This window comes from Haemaphysalis longicornis, unplaced genomic scaffold (genome assembly GCF_048455015.1).
Source record: "Haemaphysalis longicornis isolate Haplotype H1 unplaced genomic scaffold, Haemaphysalis longicornis Haplotype H1 scaffold_3, whole genome shotgun sequence".
Lineage (NCBI taxonomy): Eukaryota > Metazoa > Arthropoda > Arachnida > Ixodida > Ixodidae > Haemaphysalis > Haemaphysalis longicornis.
This window is the reverse complement of record NW_027526335.1, coordinates 182,025,613-182,042,191: the sequence shown is the minus strand read 5'-3', so window position 1 is coordinate 182,042,191 and position 16,579 is coordinate 182,025,613. Positions and strand designations below refer to the sequence as shown.

General features: G+C 46.5%; 1 protein-coding gene across 6 annotated transcripts in view; it reads right to left on the bottom strand.

Moving 5' to 3' along the window:
* The window catches only part of LOC144175853 (calcium-activated chloride channel regulator 3A-1-like), a 69,035-nt gene that overhangs the window by 44,824 nt on the left and 7,632 nt on the right, over window positions 1–16,579 (bottom strand). For 5 of the 6 annotated variants that reach the window (XM_077704875.1, XM_077704870.1, XM_077704874.1 and 2 more), the window contains exons 2-4: window positions 5,374–5,533; window positions 2,028–2,325; window positions 536–642 (exon numbers count right to left, since the gene is read on the bottom strand). In XM_077704875.1, coding sequence (XP_077561001.1) covers window positions 536–642; window positions 2,028–2,325; window positions 5,374–5,529 — 561 coding nt within the window. In that variant the 5' untranslated portion in view covers window positions 5,530–5,533. Of the gene's footprint in view, window positions 1–535; window positions 643–2,027; window positions 2,326–5,373; window positions 5,534–14,306; window positions 14,688–16,579 lie in introns of those variants that run through there. The other variant, XM_077704873.1, reaches the window with a different exon arrangement.

Genomic DNA, 16,579 nt, shown 5'->3' with positions numbered 1-16,579 from the left:
TGCAATTGAAAAAAAGAAATTATAATTTTTTTACATCAAAAAGAAACATTTACCGGCAGAAGCTGTTAAACTAAGGGAAGTTATTTGGCCCAATCCAAATTTATTCTCATTGGTCAAATTTACGCAAAACTAGAGCATTCTCAACGCACAGGACGCAGGATTCCGTCATACTAGGGACTCAGGTTTTCCCGACAGCGCCCGAACGATAACGTGCCCACTTCTTCATGTAACTTCAAAATGGCGGCTCCGCTTGGTAGCGTGTACGGTTGCCAGCCGGATGTCACGCCAGGCTTTCAGTCACTTGAAAAGGTCCTTATTATTCGCGAGGCGTCCCGCAAACCATATACAAGGTTCAAATGCGTTGCCAAAAGACAAGACCATCGTCAGTGTGCTTGTATTACCGTAACACGTTGCTGGAAGACTGTACACATCTCCGACATCATTTTGAAGCGTCAAATGTTCATTCTATGCCGACATAAATGCATCATATGTGCTTTAGCAAAAAAAAAACGGAAAGAGTTGATCTCTTTCTTACCATTCCAAACTCGCAGTAGAGGCTCGGGTAGCGGAAGCTCTCGGGGTCCCCGTATTCCTCGAAGACGCCGTACCGGAAGTGAGCCCACTCGTGCACCAGCTGGTACGCTGCAACGGCGCGAGATACAATTTAAACTCAGACAGCATCATCAGATTTCGACAGTAGGACTTAAAAAAAGGAGAAAAAATTGGCCGCGTATCTGCTCCTTTCGCGGCAAATGCCGACGAAAGTCGATAGTCGTCTGGAGCCCCTGCCAAGTAAATTCCTCTCTCCTCTTTCCCGCTCAGCTCTTATGCTGTTTCTCTCCCGTCTCGCTCCTCCCAAGATAAATACGCTACAGGTTTGCTCAAGTCAGTTTAAATTTACTGCGTTTCAGCGTTTACGTCGTATCAGCGCTGGTCCTGTTCACTTCTTTCTTATTTGTGTCCCAAGATGAAGGTGAAATCGGAAAGTTTGCTTCACATTTCTTGCGTTTTTTCTGTTAACAAACCGCTTTCGCGGCTGGAATGGAGCTGCTCGAAGTACTTAAGCCTACTTCTTTCAGATTAAAGAAAGTTGTATTTTGTATTCACGTCCCATTTAAGAGGTGTTCTGCCCTCGTAACCACTAAGTGGCGAGAGCAACATATCCGCATACACTCATCCAAGCCGGCGGAGGACTTCGGGGATCTCCAGTTTAGGGCGAGGCGTGTAAGACTTGTAACTATAAGCTTGAAATCCTTCGGTCTTGCGCCACAGTCTTCCCCTACACATGATGAGTGTCCCTTTTCCGGTCACCCTAACTTTTTGCAGTGGTAGCTCTTTATGTGAAGCTCCCAACCGCAGCTTCGAAGTGACGCGAACGCGGATACCAGGGGCCGAATTCTCTGAACCGACAGCCATCATTTCGAAGTGACGCGGTACTTCCTCTGAGCGGAAGTCTTGCGGGCGGCCGCGGAACCGTAAAAAACACGACGCCCAATACGCGCAAAACGATGCGCAAAATGAAAGGCAAAGCGACGCACACACTGCGCGTAGTTTTGGGCGTCGCTCCTGTCCTAAGCTTCGCGACACGGGAACGCGCTGCGTGGTTGCTACGGCTCCTCGGCCGCCCGCACGAATACTACACAGAGGAATGCATGCCTTTCCCCTCAGTACCACGTCACTCCTACTCGCACTTCCCCCACTTGAAGTAGAGTCTTCCTGCTACAATAAAGGCTACCTCCTCCTCCTCCTAAGTTCGAAACGACGGCCGTCGGTTCTGGGAATTCAGCCCAGTTGTGCGCACTGCGCCCACCGGGTGCGGCGGCCCCTTCACATTCAGCAACTCCGCGGCAGTTGCAGAACCCGCGCTTGGCCAACTTGTACTTACACCATACACTTGTACAACATACACCATACGCTTGAACAGCATATACAAACTATTTGCTCCACGGCTTCGCTGTCAATAAATGCCCAATCTCACAAAGCATGTCACTTCTCATCTTTCCCTTGTAAAGCGCACCGTCTCTCACCCGGGCTGCCGTACATCTCGGCGATAGTGTCATTCATCTCGGACAGGAACCGGGGCGTCAGGTGGATGTACTCTCCGCGCTCCCCGCACCCACGGGGCTGCAGTGTGTACGGAGCATCCCCGTACTGCGGGTTTTCAGCCGCCACGCGCACGTCGGCCACCGGGAACAAGCTGGCCGTTGTGGCCGTCGCCTGAGGCCTCGCCGGCCACGTGTCCGGAATGGCGATGGTCACACTGCCGAAGTGCACCCGGCCGCGCGTGGCCTGGTGGAGGAAGGACGAGGCAGACCGGAACAAGGCCTGGGGGAAGGGGTATGTGGAAGGAACCGCCTTAGTGCGTTAAAACAAACTGTGGCCACAAAAAACGCTGACGTGACAGCTCCGGATTGTTTCATATTAATCAAGATTAACTTAGTATAAAGCCCTCTTCTTTTAACAGCTACATCAAAACTTGGCCACCACAGCTTTGTTCTGAAAAAGTGACGCTGCAGTTTCTTGTGGCCTTATCGCCTTAGGCCCAAAGCAACTACATCGGCCCTTAGCGAAAAGAAGCCGTACTTCTAATGTATTTTGAATGCAGTTATACATGAATTTACTATGTATTTATTTTACATTATTTTTCCGCATTCCATATGGTAGCAATGAACAGATGGTAGCAATGAATGCAAATACATGTGAGCAGCAATGAATCGCAGAAACGCCAAACAAGAATTTTAACCTAACTGAATGAATAAATCCCTCAATTAGTTCACTGAAAGGACCTGTCCAAGTCGTTAATCCGACTCTCGCCCCTCGCGCCCAGCTGTGCGTTCAGAGAGCATAATGTGAGTGTTCGTGTTGCCTTAAGTCATTCACTTATTCAGAACATTAAGTATTTGAAGCAATCAATCAGAACTTTATTCCAGTCCCTTGTGTAAAAAAATGAAGGTGGCGACGACAAAGCGATGAAATACCATCGCTTCACTGCCCCTGTAATCCGCACATGACGGAGGTGTTCTCGAACAATGATTGCCTTGAAAATTCATATATTGCCCAGGTTCTACAACCGATGCAACATTTAGATAAAAATAAAGTACAGTATGGCGATTACATCAGTTTAAACTATATGTAGGGCGAAACAAAATGGTGGCGAGGACAAAAATGCACATTATGTAACTGCTGACAAAAGAGCGTATTCAGAAATTTTCAATGTTGCCAGCGTAAAGTGCTCCGTCAGGTGCAACACATTCGGCTGGAATCGGTCCAGCGTACTTGCAGCCGCCAATTTCCAAAGGGGCGATTTCCCGTGCAAGCCGGGTGAACTTCGCCAGCGTTTTAGTCCCACACAAGGGCCGAGCGCCGGGCCGGGTAGACGCTTGTACCTATTTTACCGGTAGGTTCCCGGCGCCACCAAGGCACAATACTGCACATGGTGCCTTTCACAGCCACGGTGGACGCTCAACTCGCAACCGCCTGTGGCAGGACATGCCGCCAGACTCTTTTACCCCCGGCAATGGCGCAACGCGGCATGATGGTCGGGGGCCCCGGCAAATGGACAAGGGTCAGGGGCCCCTTGCAAGGGTAAAGACAGCTTTCCAGGCATGGATTCCCCTTTCAAGGGTTCGCACTCGTCCAGGAACGCCTGTACCCATTCAAGAAACCGGTAGACGCACGGCGGTACCGGGATTTGAGCCCAGTACCTCCCGCATACGAGATGAGTGCTGTACCTCTGAGCCATCGCTGCGGTATGCACCTCTGTCACCTTCGGGAGAACCTTGAAAAGAGCCATCGTGTACACAGCGGGTGACGTCACCGACCTGACAACTATTTTGCACATCTTGGGTACGTTTTATAGCGTTAATTCTGGGATTGATCAATCAGAAGCGGCGTTTTGGCGCTAAGATTTCTCGCTGACCAGTTAGGATTGAGTTCGTGTCATCATACGATCCGATTGATCAGGTAGTCAATCTGAAAATGGCGGGATGGGGGAAGGGAGAACAAAAACGTTTACTCAAACAAAAAGAATCCAGGCGTTAGTCATTGAGCATTATTTTACACATCACGTCACTGGCGGCGTTAAGCATAAAGAGGGGCTAGAGAGTTCCTGGTACTATAAATATTTCAAGCTTAAAGTAAACCAGGACGACGAGCAGGAAGAATACCGGACGAGCGCTTCCTCCCGCTCTTTTCCTGCTTCTCTTTCTTATTTATTCTTTGCTGTCATAGGAATACACTGCGCTAGTGCCTGCTCGAGAATCCTTCATTACTGTCCGGTAAGTTTCATCCATGCCCGTTCACAATTAGCCAAACAGGGGTGTGGCTAATGGCGAAAGGGTGAGTGTCCACCACCGTCAATGTCCCAAAATGCTTAAAATGCTATCCTAAAAGCTTTTTTCGCTAATTTCTCGTAATCGTGCAAAGGCAAGCCGCTTGACTCTTGAATCGAATTTACTCTTTGACTGTTGGTAACGGAAGCCTTCTTAAACTGCCAAACTTAGCCTAACCTTGAGAACTGCCCAGGACGAAGTTTTATTAGACGTCTGTGCACTCGTAAAAAATGTTAACATTAACAAAGAAGCAAGTTCCACCCTATGCACAGAGAGGGCAGCGTACGATAGCCCCTGGCGCATCTTCGGGTGCTCTAGTGTCACTAGATAAGGTATCAGAGTACCACCACTGAGGTACGCAAGTATGCAACAGCGGCCATTTCGGTGTTTATCAGTGATGCGAGACTGCCGCTTCTTTGACCTAGCCGCTAACTTCGACCAGCTCGTATGTTAACAACACTGTCGAAGATGCAGCAAAACGGCATCTTCGTACACACCTGTGCTGCTTAAATGCTGCTACACGTGTTATCTTTCATACGCATTCGGAACGGCGTCAGCCGCGCGCAGCCTCAGAGCAGGGTGGACAAGCTTAGTCTACCAGAGTTCATCGACTACAACGCATAAACAACAAAATGGCGGCGTCCATGAACCGCCGCAGTGTAAACAAATGTCCCTAGATGCGAAGTGGCCAATGATGATGGCGGCAGCACGAAACAATAGGAGAAAAGAGTGCCGATACTCTGTGACCTTACCTAGTGACACTAGGCTGCTCGTGATGGGCGCATACGAAGCTGATCTTGTGCACTAGATTGCTCAAGCGCATGCGCACAAAAGCCTCGCTGGCTAGCCCGGGCACTATCGTAAGCTTCCGCTCTGTTCAAACACCGGAACCTCACTCTTTGTTGTTGCTAACACTTCTGGGGATTGGGGACTGCACACTGCTAATGAGTTAGGCGGAAGGGCAGAGTTTTTTACTCCTACTATATCCGAAGCCAATTTCGCAGTTAAGATTTTGTTAGAGTACCAGGCTATGGCACCGCACCTTGATGTTGTCGATGATGCGCTCGTCATACTTCACGGACGGGTGGATGGCAACCACGATGTCCTCGTAGGCCCCTGTTGCCTTGTTGATCTGGAGTGCCCGGCCGGAGGACAGCCAGCACAGTGCCACAATGAGGAACGTTGGAAGGGGCTGCATTCCTCTGCAAGACAGCCAATGGACGTTATGGTGCTGAGCGACCTAAGCCAAGTACGTGTTTCATCTGACTGTCTTCTTTGAACTTTCCTTCGTATGAACCGACGCTGAAAACAACGTTTACAATGTTGCTCATGGCGCTGGAAACTTGACGGGAGAAATGGTGTCTGCGATAAAGGGCGCTTAGCTGCAACAAAGTTGTAACAGTTTGTGATGGGAGTGGGGAGTCGCTGTGCCCTTTTGTAATGACCGTGTGATTTCTACGCCATGTTTTCTTAGCGCAGCTACTGTGCTCCCGCAGTGTACGGTTGACGGGATCGTAGTCTTGACATTCTCAAGTGTAGTGATAATTTGCCGGAAAAGTGGAGACCTTTTAGTAGGTTGGAGTGCTTCATCAACACTTGCAAACTTTTCTTGCCACTCAGGCACATCATGTGACTTTTGATTGATTGTGGGGTTTAACGCGCCGACGCAACGCAGGCGATGAGGCGCGCCGTAGTGGAGGGCTCCGGATTAATTTTGACCACCTGGGGATCTTTATCGTGCGCCGAAATCTCGTACACACGGGCGTTTTTGCTTTTCGCTTCCATCAGAAAAGCGGCCGCCGCGGCCGGGAATCGAACCCGCGACCTCGTGCTCAGCAGCGCAACGCCTTAGCCACTGAGCCACCGCGGCGGGTACATCGTGTGACTTTTGCCGTGCAGTCACACCGAAGCGGTCTGCTCTATTTCCCTGGTGCCCTCTGGAGCCGCTACCTCAACGCTTTAGTGACGTCTATTCCACAAAGCTTTGCGAAGAGCATTATGGTCCCCTTTGCTGCCATTAAGGTTTTGCGTCGGTGCTGAGTTGACAATAACAAACTATTCAAGTGACGTAGTAAAACACCCTCCGTGTAAAACTTTCCGGGGGTACCCAGCATGCGTCGTCTCCTATCGCAATTTTAACGGGAGTTCGCTTGTCCGTTCACAATTGCTCGTGTTCTCGACCAAGTTCCGCGGCATGATTAGCGAACCACTTCCACTACTTCTAATCAATGAACGCTACGCCCTTGTCCAGGTTCTCCCTGGCACACAAGTTTTCGATTTTCATCGGTAAGAAATGTTTTCTTAAATTTAGGTCAGTCGGGCTCACCATTAAACATATACCGTAGAGGAATGGGGGATTAGAAAGAAGCCATGGCGCGTTTCTTTGCAAAAACCACCGGTGAATGGCGTTATACAGGAACCGTGCCGTCCTTGCATATGCCAGCTCGACGATGTCATCATTTTAGTGGAACAATTTGGAAGCCAAACATCGGCTTATCTCCCTACCTGACTAGCTTAAAGTGGCCGGTCTATTCCTAAGTTTCTGAACATGCATGCCGATTTGGAGACTGTCAAGCGCTTGTGCTGATATTTTTGTTCTCTAAACATGTCAATGAGGACACGGAAGATCCAAACCGCATGCCATTTCAAGAAACAGCGTTCTGCCAAGGACATTCGGATTTTTTCTCCGGGTTCTGCTCTAATTTCGCCGTTTCTTTCCTGGATTTACCGACACAGCGAGCACGTAAAATCTCTGGCGCAAGAAAAAAAATTTTTGGTGTACTTCTTAGCGCGGCATAGCTTTTCCCGTAACTGAGGCCTCTTTTCACGTCAGAGCCAATACTTTTAACTCGTTGACGCCTTCACTCAAAAATTCATTGCGACGCAACAAGTCCCAGTCAACACGCTATTGCCTACCCTAGTTTAGCACGAAGAAACTCGGAACGGAACTACTCAGCAACAGAAGAGGGACGTCTGTCGTTTTCGCAACACAGAGATTTCAACCTTATCTCTATATATGGGCACCCATTTACCATTGCGACCGATCACCACTCGTTATGCTGTCTCGTCAACCTTCGTGACCCTCGCGGTTGACTAGACGTTGAGACATGCGTTGGCAAGAATATACCTTCACTGTGTCCCACAACAGCGGCCGTGGACATTCCCACGCCGACTGCTTTTTCCGGCTGCCTTCGGAGACAATCACCGGTGACGCCGACCGACAGCTCTCTTGCTTCTCTGCCAACTCCCCCTAACACTCAAGACGGAACAACGCCGAGACAATAGTTTACAACCGCTTTTCACCTTTGACCATAATGACAGGCTGGCAGCCCATTACACAAAATGTGGGCAGCGGCGCACTGTACAAGAACCAGTGGGTTGTTTATTGCAGTTTAGTGTCGCAAAGTTTTCCTCTGCAGTGTTCCAAATTTTATGCACGAGGACTTTTTTTTCTGGTCATATTGGACTATTGCGAGAAATGAACCGCGTCAAACAACGTATTTATAGGGTCAACAACATACGCAAGACAACGCAGCATTATGTGGTGACTTGCACACAGACAGAGCAAGTGTGTCGCGATATCTACTCTTTCGCACTGTGGAGTTCATCTATTTACTTTGCTTGTGTTGGTGTCACTGGCGTTCATCTATTTGTTTTTCTTGGGTTGGTGTTGTTACTCTTTTTTTCGGGTCGTTTACTTTTCATTTTGTTTCAGTGTTTACATTAACGATTCTCTTTTCAATTGTATTTTTATGTCCGGACTCTGCTGGCAGCATTCTCTTGTTTTTACTTTCCTTTTTTTTTCAACGCTTCTTGTTTGTCTTCTTCCTGCTGTAACCCTAATGTCTGATATTGACCACTCATCAACGTAGTCACCCACCATCTGGTGTAGCAAGCCTTGTCCCTAGCAGGGCTGACCTCACCAGTTCACATTAAAGAGCTTTCTCTCTCTCAAAGACCCAACAGAGGTCCGAGTTATCCTTGTGTTAGCTATGACGCGGAATATCCAGCATCCGCATATTTTACCGAGGATACAATACATATTTTAGCAGCGCCCGAACATCCTAACCAAGCGGGCAGTTTGCCACCGCGAAAGTTGTAGCAGTGATGGTTTGTTACGAAAGCACGAACAGAAACACCGCGAAGGCGATGTTTTCGTAGGTATGCGCCAAAAACCTTTCTAAAAGAACAATTTTTTACTTCAAATGTTTGCGAAATGAGGTTCTTTAAAAAGTTTCTACCAAAATTTACATTGTTGTTAACTGCCTGCTTGGTGTGCAGAATATTAGACATAACCGCTCTGGCAGACATTCACTAAGAACTAGCTTTATTTTTTATTTCTTTACATTTACAAAAGAGTGTTTTATTTTATAAATAAATAATGACACACTCTTCTTTGCGTTTTCGTGGAATTCTATTTAAATTTACGGCAATTAAAACGTTTCAGTCCAAGGTAATCATAGACGCTAGCGCCAGATCCCTCTCTAGTGTATATAGTAAGCAAATTTATATATATATATATATATATATGTGTGTGTGTGTGTGTGTGTGTGTGTGTGTGTGTGTGTGTGTGTGTGTGTGTGTGTGTGTGTGTGTGTGTGTGTGTGTGTGTGTGTGTGTGTGTGTGTGTGTGTGTGTGTGTGTGTGTGTGTGTGTGTGTGACCATGTGACCATGTGTGACCGTTTGTGGTTTCTAGATCGCGCACCAACAAAGTTGCAGTGTCATTTTGCCAACCTCGCGTGTTATCGCTACAAGAAATTTTTCCTTTTTTTCAGACGTGCCCCGTTCAGCAGCTTTTCCAGTGTCAACATGCAACCTCGTTTGCCATTACATACACAGGAAGGCTAAAATTGTTAAAAGTATTACAGGCACGAGGACGCGCGCGTTCGATTCCCGGCTGCGGCGGTCGCTTTTCTGATGGAGACGAAAAGCGAAACCGCGTGTGTGTACGAGATTTCGGCGCACGTTACAGATCCCCAAGCGGCGCGCCTCATCACCCGTGAAGCGTCATCGCGTTAAACCCCAGAATCAATCAATGAAAGTATTACATTAAAATTCTCTACAATTTTTAAATGCCAGGACAACCTTTAGCGATCTAGGAGAAAACTTCAGACCAAATAAGGCAACTATAAGTAGCAACAATGAAAACGTACGTATGAAAAAACTATAATAAATTTTACTCAATGATTGTTTATGTGTAGAAATTGCCGATAAGATAATGTTATTAAAAAACACCGCCTACGCAAACGGATCTGTAGTACATTGATCGAGGGCCGAGCGTACTGTCACCAACAAAGAAAGCGCACACAGGCACATATGAATGAATTCGCGCACATCTTGTTGGTTTCATTTTCTTTTTCAAGAAACGTTAAGAATATGTGACGCTCTTCCATGCGTCCTCCAACCACAGCATTGGTTTCTGTACAATCGACACGAAGGCTAGTGCTTCTTTGTAGTATTTAATGCAGTGCTGACAGGAAAAGCAGTATACCTCGAGCAATACAAATGCAAAAGTCAGAAGCACGTGATTCAAATTCGAGCTCTGCGTGCCGCAGATACAACTTTCCCGAGGCATGCCACAGTGGAAAGAGTGGACATCAATTTGAGCCCCCGCGGAAATCCTGCGATTTTTTCTTCTTCCTATAAAAGCATAGAGTGGCAAAAAGTTTCATGGATAAATTGTGACATCTTTATGTGTTGTTGTGTCCTGATAGACGCAGGGAAATGCACCTATTTGCACGGTGATGCACGGTGATGCACCTATTTGCTAAGTGCACCGCCTAAATGGAGAGGCAAGGCAGCAGGTCAGGTCTCAGCGAAGATGGCTGACGGACTCAAGTAAGTGAGTAAATAATCTTTAGTTGCCCAGTTTATTTCCCAGTATTCCCAGTTTTCCCAGTATGAGCGCGCCCAATGAGCGGGGCACGCTCATTTCTGCCGACCAATACACACCTCAAATAGGGGTTGCTCTGCTTAACGCATAACCGATATCCTCACGATTATAATATAGTTATAACGGTACAACAAAATAATCCAAGTTATACCTACGTAATGTATTATATAGTTAAAACGTATAATATGTTGCGTCGTAATCTAGTTTGTTCCTGTTTCCGAACTCCATATTTGTAATCAAGTATATTCAAAGAAAGCCTCAATGAACCAAATTTTCCCGTTTTTTATGCCACTGAAGCGTGATTTCGGCATAGGACAAAATACCGGGAACTTCATTATACATGTCTGGCCTTTCAAATATGTTATTGCCAACTGAAAACGACGCCAATAAAATGCACCTTGCTTTGTCACTGAAGCGCTGCCGGAATTATTATAAATGTAAATTAGGTAGGCATTTCGGCAGAAAGCATCTCATCAAAAAGTACTACTTAGGGAAACAGATTTTTGCCTAGTGTACGCATATCAATCATGTGGTCCCATACCGGCGTGATTTTTACCTTCTTTTGCGTTTTCAAAATGTTTGATTGATTTTATTGTCTAACGTTTCCCCTCTAAGCATCCGTAACACTTCGTGACCAAAAAGCGCAGCAAAGATTAATAAAAGGTTTCTTATAACTGCATAAACACGGCCGATCAGTTTTTATAAAAACATCTTTAGCTTTAAAAAAACTGGGCATAGCCGAAACAATATAACACATCCCCGTTAGTTCAACGCGACAATGCCGTCTCTAAAGGCGAAGAAAGCACGAGGCTGGAATACGCTTGACTGGACACAGAGACGCTTGATTAAGTGGCGATAAGCGGCTGCTAGCCATTTGGTGGTATTGGGCGCGATTATCGCCGTATCCACTTGATGCCGGGAACAGAATACATTTTACATGTATCGCCTTATTTGCTATTCGATTGCCTCTGGGACGTTGTCACGACGCGAAGTACTTCACCGATAAAAGCTGTGCTTCCACACTCAGCTGTAATATACCTCTGCGTGAAACTGTTCTGCAGGACTTGTGCTAGCGATGTTTGTGATTCATAGTAGTCCAGGACGACCTTACCTAATAAGTGTGACAAAATATATGGAGACCATAGCCCATATGTTGCGATGCCCAAAAATCGTCAGGTTAGCTAATTTAGGCTATGTTCCGACTACCGACGCAAAAGACGTATCGTGGTCTATGGATGTAAAAAAACAGCGTGTCACGCAGTTCGGTTTGCTGAGACGTGAATGACGGCATTCTTTGAAGTTATTACGACAGTTGCGGCAACAGTCTGAACACGGCCTTAGCCGAGCTCGAGGTAACGACGTCTTACTGTCTTCTGTGCGTATTCTTCATGCGAGCATGAATACCGGTGGTCAGTAGAGAGCTGACCGCAAACTTACCAAGGATAGACTCGTACACAGAGCCATCAATTTGCGCAGAACCACCGAAACGAAATCGGATCAGGCTGCATCCAGGGTTGTTCACATGAAATGGAGAGAGCGCTGTTCGCAATGAAACAAGCGGAAGTTTGTTACCGGACTAAATGCAACGCCGTCAAAGATATTACAACAATACCTCGTTAACTCGAACTCGCATATCTCGAAAAGTCGGCTAAGTCGAAATTTTCTGTGGCACCGAACCATTTCCTATACGTCCCATGCATTTGTTGCCCTTTGATGCCAAGTATTTTTGGGCCAAACTGAGGATATCTTGAAATTTTGACGACAAGTGGAATGAAAATTTCGCCGCCGCGGACTGTTTTACAAGATTCGCGTGAAGCTGCCCCGCCTAAGTCTCTCGATTTTTTTTTCTCGTTTGGCCGCCCATACCACAGAGCCGATGTTTTCCCCAAAGGTGAAGTCTGAGCCTAGAGGCATATCAACTTCGTAAAGCAACCCTGTGGCACGTCATGTGATGGTAGAGACATGCGCAGAGGTGCAGTGTACTAGAAGATAGAGGTATGTCGTGCGGGGAAAAACCCAATGGAGAGCGCGGGTCCCTTTTTCGATGGAAAAAATTGTATGGACCTTCGCAGGCGTTCACCAGAGACCTCCTGTTGCAGCCAGTGCCACCTATAAGTTTTTAATCCAAGCTGAACAGTTGATTTAAGGGTTTTATAAACCTTTATGCCATAAAATAAAAAATAAGACTATATGGGGCAATATATAAGGACTCCTTACTAGGCCCTAGTGCGACCGCAAAGCAGACCAGCATTACGCAAGTAAAATTGCAGTGCCACAAAACCCAGCCGGTGAACGTCTCTTGCGTGGTTTTCTTTCTCTTTCAAACCTTTATGAAAAGCTGCTGTTGAAGAGCGCTGGCTGGCAAGTAGTAGTGCCTTTTTTTGCAAGCAACTCGATATTTCATGGCAATTCGCGCAACCTTGCTTATCTCGAAAATCCGCTAATGTCGAAATATTTCCCGGTTTTTACAACTTCGAGTTAACGAGGTATTACTGTGTATGATACTTTACATGTCAGCGAGGCGAAGTTCATGGCCACAAGTAATTAAAAACTATGCAGTGAATATGAGGTGATAAGCTTGGATTTTGATCGTATTGAATTGAAACGCTCAATTTGATGTGACGTTCTTGTGAAAACTTTATTTAAGTTGACTTTCAAGCATGGTGCAATTGAGTTTCGGTGGAAGAGGCATTAAAAACATGCAACAGGGCTTCAAGAACAGTAGGACTATGCATGAAGAGCAGGTGAGTCCTCTTGGAACCGTTGGTAGCTCTTTTTAAATTCTTCCCTGAGATAATTTTCTTGGGCATGCCTGAAGGCACTCACGAAGTGAGCAAGCTCGTCATTGGTTTGCCATAAATTTCCAAAACGCTTCACAAGAAGGCTGCTCGTGTCTTCTTCTTCGCCTTAATGAATTCGTTCGTACTGTCAAAGGGGCGGGGAAGATTTGCCAGGGCTTCTAAGCGGTGGCTATTTAGTTAAATGGTAAATGTGGGAGTAAAAAGATAAATATACCCAAAGTTATTTCGTAGGGTACGGTAAGACGAAATGAAATCATTGTTTCACATCTCTCACTTTCATTTCGTTCACTCCTTTCGTTCACTTCGTCGTTGACATCTGGGGACAGATATTTCGCTGTTCTCTAAATTGCCGTCTGAATTCATAATAAGCCAACTCCGAAACGCAAAAAAAAAACTCCCGAAAAAACCTACGAAACAGTCTGAACAGTCGAGCCAAAAGCAAACGCCCATCGGGCAAATGGATTTGGTACATTTTGATCCGTGAAACAGCAGGCTCTGGCTCATTTTCAATACGAACTACGATCTGCGTACGCGTTTTCAGGGCGTTCTCTCAACTATTTTCTTGCCACCCCTTTTTTAGGGGAAAGTTGTCGAGTTTTTCTTGTCACTGCAGTTCTACACGGCATAGTTTCGGTTTCTGTATCTGGCTCATTTCCAAAGAAAACGTCTCACATGCTCAATGCAGCCGGACACGCTATCCGTTGCAAGAACGTTCCTGTGAGGGTAAAGTAATCAGGGCAGAATAATATGAGAGGAAACGACGAAGGGTGACTTCGAGGAGGCGTGCGCCCCGTTGTATTATAATGTGAATACAGATCTCTCCTTTTACCGAGAGCGTTGCAATCGATATGAAGTGGCGCCAATATACCGGCGGGACGAAGAACGAGTGCTGTATTGCTTGACGTACAAGAACAAATGCATGCAAAAAATTAAATTGCGTTCATCATTACCGAACCGCGACCGCATCAGCTGTATACATAAACCGAAATATTCAACACAAAGTTATAACAATTCACTCTTACTGGTAACATTGTGAACCTGTACCACACAACGACGGTAAAGTACGAGAGCGAAGCTGACTCTAAAAAAAGGCGCAGGGAAGAGCATGGGGCTTCCAGGGTACGAAATTCTTACAGGTGTAAAAAAAGTGGTTGAGTGCCTTTCAATTCCTCCACGCCCCAGCTGCACATTCCCCACTCCATCGGTAGTTTCGAAGTAGTCCTAAATTTGGAAATTATGACGCGTGGTCTTTTCAGTGACGTCGCGGTAGTCACTCTTACCTCGCAATTTCGATGCTCGACTCTGATGCTGGGCTCGCTGGTTTCGATGCCGGACTTACTGGTGGTTAGCCGTCACAAATGTCGCCAGGCTCTGGTGCCCCTGTCAGCCACTCTCCAGAAACAAACGTCTGCCAAATGTGTCGTAACTATCGTCTGCTATGCCACCAGTTCCCACTTCGAGCAAGCTGCGTTGACGAGCGTGTCTGACGCCACTGTGATTCACGCTTTCTCTGTCAGGTTTCGTTTTGGCAACTTTAAATGGCAGGGCGGAAGCAACGCTCTCGTGTTGTCAACGCGGAGACAAAATGACGCGAACAGTGGCAACATCCATCGATCAGACAAAGTGAAGACGCGTGTTCCGTGTTATGGCGCGAAAGTTGCCCCACCCTGCCGTAACTGGCTCTCTCTCTTTCTCAGCCGACGCGTGCAGTGTTTATGAACGGATGTTCCGCGGATAACATCACCCGCTTCCCGTTTCCTCCTTGTTTTAAGCCCCTTCCGGAGCTAAATTTTGGAGACTTCCTTCAAGGCCAAGGAAACCCCCTGAGATTGCGTCTTGAGTTTACAGAACAATGGACACCGCTCTGGTAACAGTGCCACACTTATTACGCCCACCGTCTTAACTCGTCTTGTTTTCGGGTAGAAAAACCATTTTATTGGTGAGGCGTACCGTGGAATATGTGCTCGACTTCTGTGCGTAAATTGTTCTACGTCACTTTTTCAGACACGAGTTCCCAGCCTCGTTTTTTAGAGGGCGCTTTTATTTCATAGACAACTTTTGTTGGCGTTCATGTCCCGTACAAACACCGGCTCAGACATTGGAGGTTAGTTAACTCTGAACCGAACTTTCTACTAACACGTGATCAATTCGTAATCACGGAAGGAACCCCAGTAGATTATGAGTACCAGACAGCAACTTACTGGGTTTACAACGTAAAGAATCCGAAATAGCATTTCCGAGTGCTCAATACGGGTACATGTTTTGTAAGGCGCAAAAGTTTGAATTCCACGCGATGCGACAGCCAAAATTCATTGAAGCACTATTATGAAACACGGTGGTTGTGCGGCCTCTTTTCGCTGCAGGCATCTTCCTTGGCATGCTCGAGTTGATCTCAAGGACTTAATATTTTAGTTTAAGCCGAGTGCCAGTTTACATTTTCTGTGCTACAACCAGTGGAGAATGGGGGTTACCTGAATTTCTCCGCAACAATTCCCCTTGCCAATTAACAATTATCGCCCAGCAGCGCTGCTTCCCCCACCCCTGCATTAGGCGCCAACATAAGAAATAATCGATTGAAAAGACGCGTAACGACCTTAGTATTTACTGCTCACTTTTCACCCCCTTTCCCCCCACCCCTCTATAAGCTTTAGAAAGTTTTTTTTAAGACGACATGCGCAGTATCTCTTGGACAAATTAAACGCAGAAAATTTTCTTCTGTCTCTCTGTCCCTCGATTCAGCCGCCCGCTTAAAAGGTAAAAGAATTCTCGAACTGTACGTGTGTATAGAAAGTATTTCAGAACTACTAAACCTGGTGGCAAGGTTCATACTAACCAACATTGGTGAGCCAAACGTAAAAAATAGGCATTTTACCGACAAAGCATAAACACATACGTCGTATTTGCAGTGTTCTTTTAATTAAAAATACATGCCTGATTGATCTTTGCGATAGCAAGCAAGAAAAAGATATGTTGAAAAGACTGTTTGCACACACAAATACGAAAAGTGATCACTCTGACACCAGACCTCGTGGCGGCATTCCAGAGGTCCACCAGTAACGAAAGGTTCCAGCAGGTGGCGCGCGAGCAGTGGAACACCGTGAAATTTAGTTGACTTTGGCAAATCTCCACCGTGTTTATCATTGTTAGGAGCCAAGACGGGAGGAGAAGAGCGTGACAGAGTGCCGTGTGCGTGGCAGAGGCGGCACTATCTTTCGACGACATTTGCAACGAAGTGTGCAGATACACGGCCTTTTTTTTTTGCTCTGTCACTCCCTCCACCAACCTTCCTTGCGCTGCTTCTTCATTGCGATTCAAAGCCAACCAACGTCTGACTTTCATATTTGTTTTGGTCGTGCACATTATGAACCGGAAGGGAACGCTAATGTATCCAAAGATTCGGAAATTGCAGCCTAACTCGCAAAAGCTACGCTTGGTCTATGAGATGCGCCGTAATGGAAGGCTACAAATTATTATAGACAACCTGTGAACCCTAAACTGGCCACCAGAGTTTTGCACCTACATTATAAAAGGGAAGCCTCCAAGGCTAAGAATT